The following is a 15,957-nucleotide window of genomic DNA, read 5'->3' on the forward strand; positions in this document are numbered from 1 at the left end:
AATAACAGATACAACTTAAGCATGAATGTTTCAAATTAAGGATATACGTGCCATGTGCCATTGACAGCCAGCTTGAAGGTTATACTGTTGTCTTGATATGGAGCCTACTTTACATTAATTAATGAAATGATGCGACCAATTTTTTTATTATTGCTTGACTGAATTAGTTCATTTTAGAAACCCCCAAAATGTGGTTGATACATAAAAATATATCAGGCCTAAACTTGGAACTTATTCAGATCTTCACTCTAGTAGAAATGCATTGTTATTAGAGGAAAATGTACTTGGGGGGGGAAAAAATACATTTTGAACAGGACGGGATCTGAATGCATAATTATTCTGAACAATATCAGATAATATTCAGCAGAAGCTGCAGTTCTCCCTTTATCAGTGGCTATCAGAAGTGGCTGTGTCTTGGTTTAAAACCTGTGGACGAATATCCATTAGTGGAAAGAAAATTAGCCTGAGGTGATACAGATTACCCTTGCTCTGTGAATCATACATGCCGCGTTTAGATACCTGCCATTTCCTGAGGCCTCTAATTTACTCCCCCGCTCCCTCCTCCTCTCCCTCTCTCCCGTTGCCGTGGATGTGGCGCCTGGTAACGATCCATTTTTATCTGCAACGGTGGCTGAGCTGTCTACGTGCAGCAGGACTTCAATTACATCAAGTAGAGCAGCTATTTCACAAGGCGGGACACTGATTAGCCTGCTCCTCACCTGGAAGAGATAGGGCAGCCAAATCCCTCTTCCGAGAAGTGACGACTGCTGCAGGGCTTACTCCATCCACTACATTAGAATGCAGCAATGGATCAGAATGGCTGTATGTGGCCGGTGTGGCTCGCATCCATCATGAAAGATCATGAAAGGGGGGGGGGGTAAGGGAAGGAGGCCAGATCTGGTGTTCAGATCTGTGAGCAGCGAAATGATGCGTTTGATATTTCTCAGTGTGGGATTATCGCTCCTATGATAACCAAAGACCAGCAGGGGCAGAGCGGATTGAAAGAAACCAACGGAAGCACCTCTTTCAACTTCCCAACCCCCCAGTTTAATCAGACCAGTGGAGGATTAGCCATGAAATGTATGTTACTTGGCGTGTGAGCGGCACTGCCACTCTAGAGCAGAGTGGGGGGGGGAGCTGCATCCGTGATCTCGTTCTCATCCTCCCGACTCTAGACTCATCTGCCAAACATTAACTATTCGTTGAGTAATTCAGAACTCTCTTTCCTTCTTTCACTCTCTCGCCGCTCACTGTGCGTGGACTGCACTTTGAACCCCAGTCCGATGTTTCTCAATTCAACCTGCCGTTTGCTCACGCCTAGATCCCAAACGTCAGTGGATCCGTGTAAGCTGGATATCTGAACCGTGTTGCCCGCTGTTTCTCCGCTGTGTGCTCCCAGTGGATTTTACGGGCCCACTCAAGCGATTCACAATGGTCACAGCGCTTCGGTGCACCACAATGTGTCTCTCTGTGAGCTCTACCTCATACGCCAGCTTCGTATGGCATTACCTGAATAGAGGATATGATGAACTTCTCTAATCTGACCTGGCCATAACCCATGTTTCAGTGCTGACTACTCTTGCCAATGTTCTGTTGAAATCGCCAATTTTATCTAGGCAATACTGTTGTTCAGCTTTTACATGGCTCACATAGCTAATAACATAGCTCCCCCCAAGCATAGATATGTGTATTCAGATGGTGGAATTACTGTGTCATAGTGCAATACGTCACTACTCTGTGGGAGAGTTTCAATATTTATGAAAGGTACAGATTCACCTGCAACAAGGTACAAATCTTGACTTACTGAATGCATTTTCTTGGACCATGTTCATAAACACTCATGTTCTGTTGTACTTCATTGGTTCAGAAGTCATAAATATAACTTGTATCATCATAAGAAATACGCCCAAGTACAATGTTTGTTTATTTTAGCAGCGGCCCTAGTTCTGAGAACATTTCAGAGATTGTGTAACGACGCGGTCAGCTGTGCAACAAACCTTGATCCTCAAATATGCTGAAGTTGCATAACGGTAAAAATCTTTGTTTGCTGTACTACATATTAATCACTGAAAATGGTAGAAGATTGTCTACACAGATATGCAAGTAAGATAAGAAATATAAGAATACATGAAACTTTAAGTACTAAATCCAAGCTGGAACCTAGGGTGCAAAATTCTGCCACACTTACGTTGTCATAGCAACGATAGAATTAAATAAATTCTTCTAATAATATTCTTATAGACTGTAGAGCTGACAGTCTGCGTTTTAACCTCATATTCATTGTTTCATTTCAAATCCAATGTGCTTGTTACAGAGCCAAAACTACAAAAATTGTGTCACTGTCCAAATACTTATAGACCACACTGTATAACCTATAGGGACGTATGCAATCAGTGTGATATTTATAATTTAGCAATAAAACACATTATATAAAGGAGCTGATATAGGATATGGCTCCTAAAATAGGCAAGACATACTTCTCCGGAGTGTAGAGAGTCAGGGTGCTTTATCACAATCCCCTCAGCTGCCGGCTGTGCTTTCATATACAAATAAAACCTGGCAGGGTGCAGGACACCAGGACACACATGTTGTGGCTCAAGCCTTGAGTGTATGCCAGTGTAAGTTATTATTCTCAAACTCTTGTTCACAGTAGTAGCCAAAGTAGCCCAATGCACACAATTGATTGCATATCATAGATTGGTACACCTGATTTTAATGTGGGGGAATTTAGCTAGAACACTTGGGGGAGTTTCAGGGGTTTCCCCCCCGGGTTCTGTCTAAAATTCCAAACCGAGCACTCTCAGTCTGCCCACCTATTCATCCCTCAGTTTAACTGGCTTAATAATTATCTCCCCCTTCACCTCAGCTGATGTGTCATGCGCATTCGCCCACAAAACATCTGTCACGCATCACTCAGGTGGGTGCATGTATATTGGTGGAGATTAAGGTAAGCTTGAATCTTTAATTGTAAAGTGCTTAGAGGCCACCAGGCCCCATATAATTTATCAATACTCTTTTGCACAAAGAAATAAGATTGAACCTTTGAGGGCCTGTGTAAATTAGCCACTGTTAGATCCCGTGCCATTCAACATAGCAGCAATCACTCAGGCAAGGGTTGGTCCAACCTACAGATGTAATAGTTGTACTGAACACTGTTACTTGGAATGTACCTAAGATAACCTGCAGACAAAAAAGGAACCTGAAACTTTGCTACAGTTCACCACAGAGTGACACACAACCAAACCATTTCGTGTATCGGTATGACACGAGCCCATTGCCTCTTGTGTGCCTTTCACAGTTCGCATTAAAAGGCAGATTGCATGGTAAGTATATTGATGTCTGAAACTTGAAGCTGTCAAGTCGCTTGGATTTGGAGGTCATATGCAAATGTAATAGCTGCACTGATACTTTGGCTTTGCAAACCTCCAGTATGGTGGCCCTGTTGGGGCATTTGCTTTCATCTTTTTTTAAAAATGCAATAGCTGTTTCTCATTTTAACTTTTCTTAAGGTATTTGTTTTCCATATTATAGTGTTTGACACTCTGCATAGAGCATTAGAAGGACAAATTATTTTGTGATATTATTTGTAGCTGTTATAGAAGTAAGTAGTAGTAATAATGTGTGCGTACTCAAATTTAAAAATGTGTATTTTGTAAGTTTACATATTTTTATTTAATTTAAATTTGAAGATCACAGCCCCTGTGATATTTGCTCCACATAGCCCCACTGTAAATCCTCCAAAACATGTCAGTTGTTTCTTTTTGAAAGTAGTTGGATGGTTAGACCAGAACTCATTCTTGCATGATTTTGCATGATTGTACTTCCTGAGAGACCAGCTCTGAATGTAGATGATTCCAAACTAATTGATAACTTGGAAAAGTTCATTAATTCTGTAAATATATATATTTATTTTAATCTGTCAGACCTAATCATAATGTGGATAAAGAGGTTTGAATCTTGTATATCACGTTCACCTGAATTAAATCCTCAGTCTTAGAGCTTGATGTGGGATTATTCCATATGAAATGAGTTACGATGGAGGAGGAGTATTAGCATATTGATGAATGTTGTTCTGCATTAATGGATTCCTCATGATTAATTGAGCTTAAACCAGGTGTATGGTACATAGCTGGAATTCAGATGAGCATTATGGCCAAAATATGCTGTCAAGGGAACACCACCACAGCCAAGGATTAATGTAGATAAATTAGTCTCAATTAATGTGTAGAAGCTTTCTCATAATGCTAAATTCTCTTCCACGACTTACTTTTTTGATGTGTGGATCTGACCCTTTGAACACAATAAAAAAATTTAATATTTCACTCTTTTACTGTGAGTGCTCATGCTAAAAGCCTAAAACTAACAGTACAAGGGACCCAAAAGGGCTGAACATTTGCCCATAAAATGTCTTCATTTTTTTATTTTATAATTTTATTGATTTATTTTTTGATGGATTTTAGTGTATGTGTGTATCTATCATTCAGGAGATGTTCCTGTGTGGTGTAGTCAAGACATTTTATCATTTTACAATTTTTTAACACTTTCTTCAATATTAATTAGAATAAAGCAGAATTGCTAATCTGCCGCATAATCTCTCGTGCGTCGAGTTGTGTCACCGGCCTCCAGACCCAGGGCTTGGGTGCGATGACACGCGCTGTCATATGAAAGCCTCCGCATCAGGCAGACACTTCAGCACCTGATTGATTAAATCTTGCAATGAAGTGAGCTGAGTTTTGCGAGGGGTTTTTTTCTATGTCAAACTCATATCTGTTCTTCTCCTGGCCCCTCCCCACCCTGGGGCTTTCAGTGGATGAGACCCTTCGTCTCCGGCACATTTAATAAGGGCACAATGTTCACAGGCGACACCCTGAGAGCTGAGCTGCACTTGAAGTACGGACTGTAATAAAGGCAGGCATAGCTCCCTCTTGCCTCTCCCTCTGTGACCAAGCTCCTTCACCGGAGAGACTGAGAGTGAGTGAGAAAGGATGAAATAAAAAGGAGAAAAAATTAAAGGGAAATGGAGATGAACAGAGGTAAAGGGAAAAAAAACAGGGAGTGAGGGAGGAAGGGAGAAAGGAAGTAGTGCAGTTGAACAGAGAAAAAAGAAAACCTGAGGGAAAGAGAAAGAAATAGTGGAATGAATAAAAAAAGGATGAGGGTAAAAAGCAGAAGGGAAATGAGAAATGGAAAGGGAGAGAAACAAAGGAGGAGATTGTATGGGGGGGGAGGGGGGGGTTAGATCGTGAGAGACAAAGGGTGAGAGAGAGGGATTCAACAGTCACTCAAGCAGGTTAAGTTTATTAAAAGATTTCATCTGGACCCATTGTCTTGCCCATAATGGTTGCGTCATAACACAAATCATCAGCTGCTGGCGACCCCTGGCCTCATTTATAAGCTTAACAATAATAAATCTCTATCCTGAAATAGTTTCTGCAGATTACAGCCATCAATCAGAATTGTGGGAGACTTAAAACCATTAATGTCATCAGTGGTGATCTAACACTATGGGAATCCATCTAAACCAGCTATTATTACTAGGGAAAGAGCCAGCAGATCGAGATAGTGTCTTCACTGTCGATTGCTGTACTACTTTCATAAGACAACGTGCTGCTCTGTTATCTATTTCTCGCCAGTTGTGCCCTGAGTATGGTGCCCCTTGCCTGCCATTATTGTGGAACAATTATTAAAAATGAATCATTGAATCAATTAGATGCCTAATTGTTTTAGAAGGCTTATTCTGATGTTTGAAAAGCCATGCATTCCCAGGGCTATACGTGCTCAGTGATCAGTGAAGAAAATGTACGTTAAGGCTTTACATGTGTCACGCCTAACGTACACCACCATTTTAATGAAAAGGATGTGCATGGGCTGTTGCGTGGCAACAGACAGATATATGTACATAAGTAGCTCCCTGCTGGATCTGACTGTACTCAGGATTTCTGCTTGTCTACGGTCAATAAGTTCAGTGAGGGCCTGGAGCTGACCTGGTTTACTGTGGCTTGATCCCTGTCTGTTTATAGCACTCTGAGGCGGCCCCGCGCTCTCGTGTCAAGCTGCTGTTCTGCAGTGCACGCACAAGTATGCACATGCAAACCCATGTATACACACACATACAGACAGACACACACTCACAGGCACACATGCAGACACACATACAGTGAGCTCCATATCGTTTGGGACAAAGGCATATTTTTTTCTTGACCTGGCTCTGGACTCCGCAATTTTAGGTGTGTAACAAAACAATTCACAAACAACGTGGTTGAAGTGCAGATTCTCATCTTTTATGAAAGGGCATTTTATACATTCAGCTTTCACCATATAGAAACAACAGCACTTTTTATATATATCCGCCCCCCCCCTCCCATTTCAGTGCACCAAGCTGATGAGCTTTCAGTATCTAACCTTGATTCTAGGCTTGTCTGTAACTGACATTTGTCAACATACTGTAAGGACCAGAGTTGCGCCAATGAAAGAATAATAAGAAGAAAAAACAGTCAGATGTAGGCCAAACCTTAGCCTTACCAAAATCAACAATTTGGAAGATCATTAAGAAGAAAGAGCTCTGCTCTCAGTTGAGTAACACCTGTCCGATAGTTCAGAAACTCTCTTCAGGAGGCAGGCGTGGATGTGTCAGGGACTACTGTCCACAGAAGACTTAACAAACAGAACTACAGAGGCTACACTGCAAGATACAAACTACTAGTTAACTGGAAAAAGATTTCACTTGATTCACCCTCCTTTTAACAGAGGGAGAACATACACAGTTTTTCAGATCTTGGGAATTTCATTAGAACCTAAAGTGACGTTAAAAAGATGTCAAAAGTGGTGTGACAAAATCTACAGTTCAGCATATATATACCAACCTATCAGGTCCTGCAGGTTCATGGGATATACCAATTTTAGGGCTTTATGTAAGTCAGCAACTGAGAAACATAATGTTTAAAACATAAAGTGATCCACACGAACACTGAGTCATGGATTTCACAGAGTAAGAAGAGATCATAGTTCAGACAAAGAGCCAGAGGCAATGAAATGCTCTTTAAAACAGTTCAGCATGCCATGTTCTCCAGGCACAGTGACAGAGTCCTTGACAATGCATGGGGTGACTCATTACAGTTACATTACATTACAGGCATTTAGCAGACACTCTTATCCAGAGCGACTTACACAACTTTTTTACATAGCATTTTACATTGTATCCATTTATACAGCTGGATATATACTGAAGCAATTTCGGTTAAGTACCTTGCTCAAGGGTACAACGGCAGTGTCCTACCCGGGAATTGAACCTGCGACCTTTCGGTTACAAGTCCAGTTCCTTACCCACTGTGCTACACTCCGTCCTACAGTTAGTGCTGGGGGATAAGATAAGAATTTTATAGTTTTCCAAAATTTGAAAATTCATAAGGCTTATGTAGTTACTGATAAATAAAACTCAGATTTGGCTTCTTTAAGAGATATACAGAAATTTTGCAATTGTCTAAAAAAAAGAGCCAATCAGCTCCAGCACCTGTTTTTCTGCCTTTTGTTCAGGTTTCATTTAGAGTAATCATGCACCAATAATAGCTTAGTGTATACTTGCAGTCTATTTCCTGTTTACATATATAATGTCAGCCACCATTTTGTTTAACATCATTGGTGAGGTTTTGAGACACAGCCACAATCGACAGGCTATAAGCTAACTGTGCTATCGCATTTGAAGATGCTGGAAGGTGTATTTCGTTCACTAACTAGCAAAGCTAACATTGCTTTTGTATGTAGCCTTTCATAATGGTAGCATATTGTCTAATATTTTTGTCCTGGATATGCACATGGATGAAATTGGTATCAATCTTATCATCTAACTAAGGCTAAGATCGCCAAAAATGAATTTCCCTAAAAGTTGTACTATCCCTTTAGTGGGACTTGTATTTTGGATACCCATACAAGATTTCTTCTACTGAGGTTAGAATGTTGGCCTGGGGGCAGAGTGAGATGGATGTAAGGTGCTCCATCCCAATCGGCTGGTTCACTGACCTGCATGATTACCCACTGAGGGAAAGACCTTCAGCTTTACTCTACAGTCTCACCAGTAACAGTCATGCGTCAGCTATTACAACACATCTCTAAACTGAGACAATGTATGTGCAAAAGGTTGAGCAATCAAAAGCAGTGGGGGATTTCCCCCCACTCAGTCAGGGCACAGTAGCCATTCCTCATTTCTGATAAAGGACAAGGTGGCAACGTGCAGCACTCCTCAGGGGTGGAATTTCGTCAGTTAAGCTTCGGGATGTTGCTATACCTGTACAAGTTTAGCTGGAAAATGCAGGCTTTACAATGTTGTTGGTGAACCATTCTTGCATGACTCTGTTGACCATGCAAAGCTGAACAGAAGGTTATGATGTTAACATAAAAATCCTGTACTTGCTTTAAGAACTACTTGGATATACTCTAGATTTTTCTATATTTCTTACAACTCTTGATCAAGGAATTCTGCTGCTCAGACTTGACTTTCTAAACTTTGATCAAAAAAGATTTTCTACCCTAAGGCTCTTCTTTATTAGTCTCTCTTTGTCTCACCCTTTACCTCATTGCTTCCTTTGGTCCATTCTGTTTATTCCACACAAATGATGATTAATCTCTACATTTTCAGAATTCATCAGTGATTTGCACAGAACTACCATGACATCTCTTGAAGATACTCATATCATTGGGTTCCTTTTGAACATCTTGTTCTGAACATTCAAAATGTAAAACTTGAGCAAATTAAATACTTAAACAGGTTTTACCTTCATTTTCTTCCCATTTTCTACTAATACCCAGTGATTCTTGAGTTGAAGGTGATATATAAGAATTTACCATTCTGTAACAATTTGCAGATTATTATATGTTGCAGTACCGAGGATTTAAAAGGTCATGCTGTGCAAAAATGTACTTGTTTATTCAGTGACGCAGATATCTCAAACCCTGAATACAAACACCTCAACCACTGACATTTTGTTACTAAATTCAGAAATAGAGAGATTGAGACCACCCAGATCAAGTTTCAGCCAGTTTGAGCTGTTCAAGGAAGGGTCAGGCCGAATGTGTTGCGGTTTCCGTTTTCCATTTGACTCTGACGCTGTACGAGGTGTCAAAGAGGCTGCTTGAGCAATCAAGCTGAATAAAGCGAACACAACATTGCTTTGCTGAAATTCTGTGAAACAATCTCAGTGAGCAGACCTTGAAAGCTAATTTCCGGTATAAAGCTGCACCATGCCCCTAGGACAGTAATAATATTTGTTATTTGTGTCATGCATTTAACAACACGTGTGTCCTCACCTGGAGCATTTCGGCACTGACATGAGGAATGTATTGTATTGGGAATTCAGTCTATATTTACACACCTCGCACGTTGTCCGAATAATCTGGCTTTCGTCGGTTGATCGGTCAAGCCCCCTCGTATGGAAACAACCCCTAGTGAACCCTCCCCAAAGAACTGGGCAAATGTTATGTAAGTCAGGACAAGGACTTGTTCTTTGCATTCAGTCATGGCTGACTTGCCCCAGGGGCAAGTTCTTCGTTTTGCCCAGCCCCACTGCCTTTATTCTCCCTGCGTCACAGTGGTATTTAGATATCCCATCCACAGCGAGGAACAGACACAACCCTATGCCAGAGCAGTTTTCCTACTGTCAGGTTAACAGTGCATACTTGGCATAGCTCTCTCTTTTGGTTTTCATTCACCCATGTCCGTTTTAGATATTGGCCCACAACCAACGTTCAAAAACCTGTGGGACAACGTTCAATGAATACTCTGCAAGTACTGTAGCAGAGTGGGTCTTCAATACTCCATACCATACATCAGAGCGCACACCAAAAAAAAAGACACAAATGAACATATTAAATAAAAAAGAAAACAATAAAAAAATCAACAATAACCAAAAAATAATTTAAAATTTAGTATTAAGACTTTTAAAGTCAGGAAATGGAAAAGGTCTGCTCTTAGTATTGGCGCACAAAGTTGTGTTCTGTTCTCACTGATCTGATAACATCGGTACAGTGTCAGCATGGTGCACCACTGAATTTCAATAACCTCAAGAGACACTCCAAATATCCTCATACAAGAGAAGGACCCCTTTGAATGTCTGTTTACCACAGGTCTGAATGTTCTGCTGAAATAAAAGGGGCTTTCACATCATGGCTGCTAAGACACCACACAACATCAGTACTTGGGGATTAAAGAGAAAAAACAACAATTAAGTCTTGTTGCAAAAAAAAAACAACTTTTTATTTTCTTTTAACAAAGCCCAATACAGGTGTGAAGCAGTTTTAAAACAGGGGAACACTGATTAAATCTTGATCAACACATCTGCAACTTCCATCATCTCAGGCTTGCCACCCAGTCCTGATCTTTCATTCATCTGTCTATCTTTAGTTCATCATTTAGTTTTAATTACTTTGAAAAATCGAAGCCTCAAAATAGTGCTGGTTTTCACAGGGACAGCGACTGAGGAACCAAAGAACGACACGTTGGGAAAAAATCAAGTGAAACGAGTAAGACCATGGGCCACAAATTCTAGGAACTTAAACAAACCAGTACCTGCCCAAGGGGTGCTTTTGATATTCACTTCCCCTCGGGTAATATCCAAAGCATACAACCTCTGTATGTGATGGCTGCCACTATTTGAGTTCATGGGCTCCGGTAAGAATTTGCTTAGATGTGTTCTCTTTAGAAATGTCCAGTGCACCAGGAACAGGCATCGCTTCAGTGAAATGAGTTCACTGCAATGAAAAAAGTAATGCGTGCCAAAATAAAGTGTACATTGTGATCGTTTGGCATGGTTGCACTGGTTTTGATGCACAGGCCTGATTCTGAGCAGTAAAAGCCTTCTCAAGCAGCTGAGATGATAAAAAAAGAACTGGTCTATCATTGGTGCCATACCACAGCATGAATATAACCCTCGATCTTTCCATTGCACTGTTGTAAATGACATGTGCGCTTATATAGTTTAGCCTTAGGATATTTCCAAAGCCCTTTTGGGGCAACATAAGCTCAGAGGTCAGACACTTGGAAACAAAAAAAAAAAAAAGATTGTAAACATAGTTTACACCAGGGACATCATTATTCACATTCATGTTTTGCACCGTTAGCAAATGTTTAGCCTGCCTTTTTTTTTTTTTTTTTGCAAATCAAGAGAAAACAACTCCTTACAGGTTATAATTTTGGTACCACATTTATGATGGCTGTATGACAAACGTTTGCGTAGACCCTCTTTAGTCTTCTACCCATTCCTGTCAGGATGTGAAAAAGGCTCGGCTGCACAAAGATTACTCTGCATACAGGATGCAGCTAAATGTTTAAAGATTAGAACTAAATATGGACGTGACAAAATATTACATTTTCCAAAAGAAAGGGAATTGAAAATATACTAGTAAATTTTTAAGAAATCTCTAATAGAGTTACACAACATAAATGGTTAGGTTCAAAACAGAGCTGACCGGGGAAGTAATGCAAAACATCTAGATTATTTTAAGGCAAACACACCTTATTTCAACAAAAAAATGAGAAAGTTGTTATCCTCCAAAATAATAATAATAATAATCTGGGGGGGGCAACATCAATCTATCGCATAAAATGCTTGCATTTTCATTTGCGCTTGCCACACATTTTTACAGAGCACAGGGCTGAAATGTAATGTCAAGAGCAGCAAGTACAAAGCAAGGCTGCTTGGCAAATTCACATCTTCAGAGATCACTGAACTGTGGTGTAGTATCAACCTCATCATCCATTATATGAGCTACAGGTGTACTGTAAGCAATAATTTGAGATTTATTCACAATGGAAAGAAAAATGATACAAGAAATGACAATTATCAAAATGAAAATACAGCTGTGATGAAAAGATGTACTACTAGAAACAGGTATTCGGTTGGCAGCTAAATTCATTTTGGTACTTTATTTTTCTCAGAGTAACAGAACTACTATTTATTGGCATAGCGTGGATTTTAGCATCAAAATTCAGGACTAAGAGACATGAATTGTTCTATCCATGTAAACACTCATAAGGAATTTTCTGATACAGAAAAAATACTATGTGAACTAGGAATGAGAAAGGTAACATTTTTCATCTCATAACTGATCATTTCAATTACATTTTGCGGCATTCCAACACACCAAGTTGCTTTACTCTGCCTTTGCGTGAAAAAAATATATATTACAAAATAAAACAATTACACTGTCTTTACTGTGAAGATAGGCCTAAATGCATGTGAACACCATGGTGCTTCATAGGTTAGACATGCACCCAACTGATTACAATATTCATCTATATCTAAGAGTTCTCCCTTACCTCTCTGAGTGCTTTAGTTTCAGGAATTGATCTTTGATAAAAACAGAAGGGCGGCTCTTTTGAAATATTTTTCTATTTATTGACTGAAGCAGCTTTTAATTCCTCAACAGGCTCTGCCTATGAGAAATGAGTTTGAAGTAAAAACTAATAAAACTTTATTATATATATATTTTTTACAGTGGACTTCAGACCAGTTGCTGATTTAAAAAAAAAAAAAAAAAAAAAAAAAAGCAGTAAGTATATTTTCATTTTTTAAAACTGATGTCGGTTAATGTCCTGGCATTTGACACAAAATAGCCTGTTGGACACTGACATGATGAAACAATAAAATGTTTCAAGCGATAAAACAAGCTTATATTATGGGTAGCTACATGTGGAAAAAAATGTAATTCAAGAAAGTAAGGGAGATACAGAATTGCATAGCAGAATTGGCATTAAATCTGAAAATAAACAGAATAATTTTGGTTTTGAACAATATGTTTAATGGCGTTATATGGATCTTGTGTGCGCATGTGTGTGTCTATACCATGAGCATTTCTCATCCTGCCCTTTACTTTTGCATGTCCACAGTTCAGAAGTTCAAGTCTGCACTATAATGCTTTCAAAGGAGGGGGGGGGGGAAACTAATTTTGCAATGAGCGTTCCTTTCCAAAGAAAGTCTTTTCCAGAGAATCTTATTTTGTCTGCAAAAATAAAAAAGGAAAAAAGTGCCATCTTGCTACATTTATCCAAGTTTCGTTAATGGACAATTAACACGACTGTATCGACCGCCCCCCCCGCCCTGGCCATTTTGGTCGCACGTGCACTCATACACATCCGTATGCCGACGCACACACACTCGGTGGGACGAGAGAAACAAAAACAAGGATGGGAGGAAAAAACTGTACAAAAAAAAAACAAAAAATAAAATAAAAAATCTGCGTTTGATCAGCGTTTGACATTCCAGCTGGTAAAGCTCCGAAAAGAACAAGCACCGTGAAGAAAAGGCCTCGTGACGTCCTCCGCTTCGGGAGACAGTTCAGCAGTTTCCCGTTTGATTTTTTGTGCTTCTTCCTGCAAGAGCACACGAGAGAGAAAACTACATTCATCGCTCCGCGCTGCCCAGAGATCCGCTGCCCTGAAACAGTCTTTTCCCTCTCCGGGGTTCTCCGGGCGGGTCTGCGAAAAATACAAAAATGCAGCCGGACGCCGTTTGCTTGAGCGCGAGACGAGGCGTCCCCGGCCCCGCCCCCGCCCCCCCCCCACCCCGTTGGCAGAGAGGACCCCCTCGGGGGCTCCCGCAGCGAGTCCCGGGTTCGAGTTCTCTTTTGTCTCTTTTCCCCCCCGCTCTGGCGGGGTCTCACCGCCTCTGGTGCGCGTACACCGGGTACGCCAGCGTGACATTCAGAGAGTCGTTGTGCTGCACGAGCGACGTGTGCTGGTAGTGCAGGACCAGCTCCTTCAGCGAGCCGTACAGGTTGTAGGGCTCGGCGAACCCGAAGCCCGTCGGAGTCTTGTTGATGACGCAGTGCTTCACCTCGCCGTCCACACTGCAGGAGAGAGGAAAGGGGGGTGGGGGGAGAGGGTCAGGCTACGGTTGCGTTTTCAAGGGAACGGCTAAACGAAAAGCGGAGCGCGGTCGAGGGGGGAATCCGAACGGCGGTTCGGGGGGCGCGAGCCGTCGGGGGGGGGCGTACGTACACTACGCTGCAGGCGTAGCAGCCCGCCTTGCTGCTGTCCCGCACCAGGAAGGTCCCGTCCCTCTTCCCGCGGAGCAGCGACTCGGCCTGGGTCCGGTTGATGTTGCCCAGCTTCCAGGAGCGCTCGTCGTGGTGAGGGAGGTCCTCGTCGTCCTCCACCATAGAGTACTGACTGCGAGGGGGGAGAGAGAGAGAGGAGAGCGGGTGAGACGGAGGTCTGGGACCGTGGAGGACCAGGGGGGGGCGCTGGGGAGAGAGACACTTACTCTTCCGTGTTCTCGTTCTTGATTCCCAGCCACTCGTTGAGTTTCTTCTGCCTGACTCCCTTCTGGGTCAGCCACCTGCAGCACAGGAGAGAGAGGGAGGGACGGGGGGGGGGGGTTAGACGGCATTCGAAAGGAGAGGGAAGGTATCGTCACTTAGAAACCCTAAAAAGGGAAGGGCGGGTCCATGGGCGAGAAGCACTCACATGAGATATTGGTCTCTGGTCTTGCGGAGCTGGATGAGGTCTGGCTTGATGCTGTTCATTCTCTTGTCGATCTCCCTGTAGTCGGCCGCCTGCTTCTTCAGGTCTTCCTCCAGCCGCCGCTTGCTGTCCACGATCTCGCTAATGCGCGACTTGAGCTTCTCGTAGTTCACCATGATCCTGGGAGGGAGGGAGGGAGGGGGACGGACAGGACGCGCAATTATTTTCATTTTTTCGCTTCGTCTCCACAGGAGGGTGGAAGGAATATCGTCCCGGGCGATATTCTCCAAAAGCTCGAGGGGTTTTGCGAGTTTACCTCTGGATCTCCTTCTCGTTTCCTTCCCTCCTGAACTTCTCGATGTACTCCTTGCTGTACCGCTCTTGCGTTTGGCACTGCTCTTCGAATATTTTAATGGTTTCGTTGAAGGCTTCGATAGCCGTCCTCTTCATTTGAATTTCCTACGGGGGGGGAAGTCAGAGGCGCGCTTAACATCGTGCGTAGGGTTCAACCCGAGCACTCTCTTCACTAACCGCCCCGCTGGAGCCGGGGGGGGGGGGTCCTGGACCCGAGCCGTACCTGCGACGTCCTGGTGTACTCCTCGTACAGTCTGTCGTACTCCTTGTTCTTCTCCTGGTACTGCAGGTGGTACTCGTGAAGCTTCTTGCCCACCGCCTCGATGTTGTCTTCTTTCACCACCTGATCCTGAGGGGGTGGGGGAAGGGGGCACATTAGCACCTCAAAGTACTGCGGGCCCACTTCTGCAAAAAAATGAACACTGCTGACCGGCATGTTCGGAGAGGAGAGGCGCCCTGTGTACCTGCTGGTGCTTGGACACGGGGTACTGCAGCTTCACGTCCAGTTTGGGGTTGTACTGGGCCAGGGACTCGTGCCTGTAGTGGTTGATGAGCTCCACCACCGAGCCGAAGGTCAGCGGGTCCGAGAAGCCGTACTTGCCGTCCCGGTGGAAGATCTTTATCAGCTTGTTGTTGCCCCCTTTCCTGTAGAGATCGGTAAGAAACTACTTTAGTAAAAAAAAACAAAAAAAACGTGTTAAATATTGTAAATGAATGCTAAGTGATTCTCCTGGAAGGGGACGCATTACTCAGGGGAGGGGGGGGGGATGAAATGGTACCTCAAGGTAAGCGTGTAGTCTCCGTGCATCTTTGTGGAGGCGTCGCGGACCAGAAAAGTACCGTCGGCCGTGTCCCTCAGCTTCTCGTTGACCTCCTCCCTGCGGGACCAATGGCACAGGTTCAAATATAGGCGCGCACCTGAAGCCGGGCTTAAAATACGCTCCTGCGCTGATGCACAGACAAAGTTCACTCTCCAAAGTCACAAAACACAAGAGGCCTTTTCTGCACTCGCACCACACGCCGCTGCAATGCAAATTCATTTCAATAAAATGTAAAAACGAAAGTATCCGCATGCAATTATTAACCCAGCACACGAAGCCCAGGATGAGCACACTGCACACACTGAGTCAGCCTGAGCTATTTTTGTTTGG

At 42.7% G+C, this 15,957-nt stretch overlaps 1 protein-coding gene across 10 annotated transcripts in view; it reads right to left on the reverse strand.

The window, feature by feature from the left end:
• Positions 1-10,229: 10,229 nt before the first annotated feature.
• Positions 10,230-15,957, reverse strand: part of pik3r1 (phosphoinositide-3-kinase, regulatory subunit 1 (alpha)) — a 33,529-nt gene continuing 27,801 nt past the window's right edge. For 5 of the 10 annotated variants that reach the window (XM_064309471.1, XM_064309476.1, XM_064309479.1 and 2 more), the window contains 8 exons: positions 15,586-15,684; positions 15,271-15,451; positions 15,030-15,155; positions 14,769-14,911; positions 14,456-14,632; positions 14,253-14,327; positions 13,988-14,158; positions 10,230-13,836 (listed from right to left, as the gene is read on the reverse strand). In XM_064309471.1, the coding sequence (XP_064165541.1) occupies positions 13,647-13,836; positions 13,988-14,158; positions 14,253-14,327; positions 14,456-14,632; positions 14,769-14,911; positions 15,030-15,155; positions 15,271-15,451; positions 15,586-15,684 (1,162 nt within the window). In that variant the 3' untranslated portion in view covers positions 10,230-13,646. The remainder of the gene's footprint in view (positions 13,837-13,987; positions 14,159-14,252; positions 14,328-14,455; positions 14,633-14,768; positions 14,912-15,029; positions 15,156-15,270; positions 15,452-15,585; positions 15,685-15,957) is intronic. The other 5 variants (XM_064309470.1, XM_064309475.1, XM_064309477.1 and 2 more) reach the window with 1 other exon arrangement.

This window comes from Anguilla rostrata, chromosome 14 (assembly GCF_018555375.3).
Source record: "Anguilla rostrata isolate EN2019 chromosome 14, ASM1855537v3, whole genome shotgun sequence".
Classification (NCBI taxonomy): Eukaryota; Metazoa; Chordata; class Actinopteri; order Anguilliformes; family Anguillidae; genus Anguilla; species Anguilla rostrata.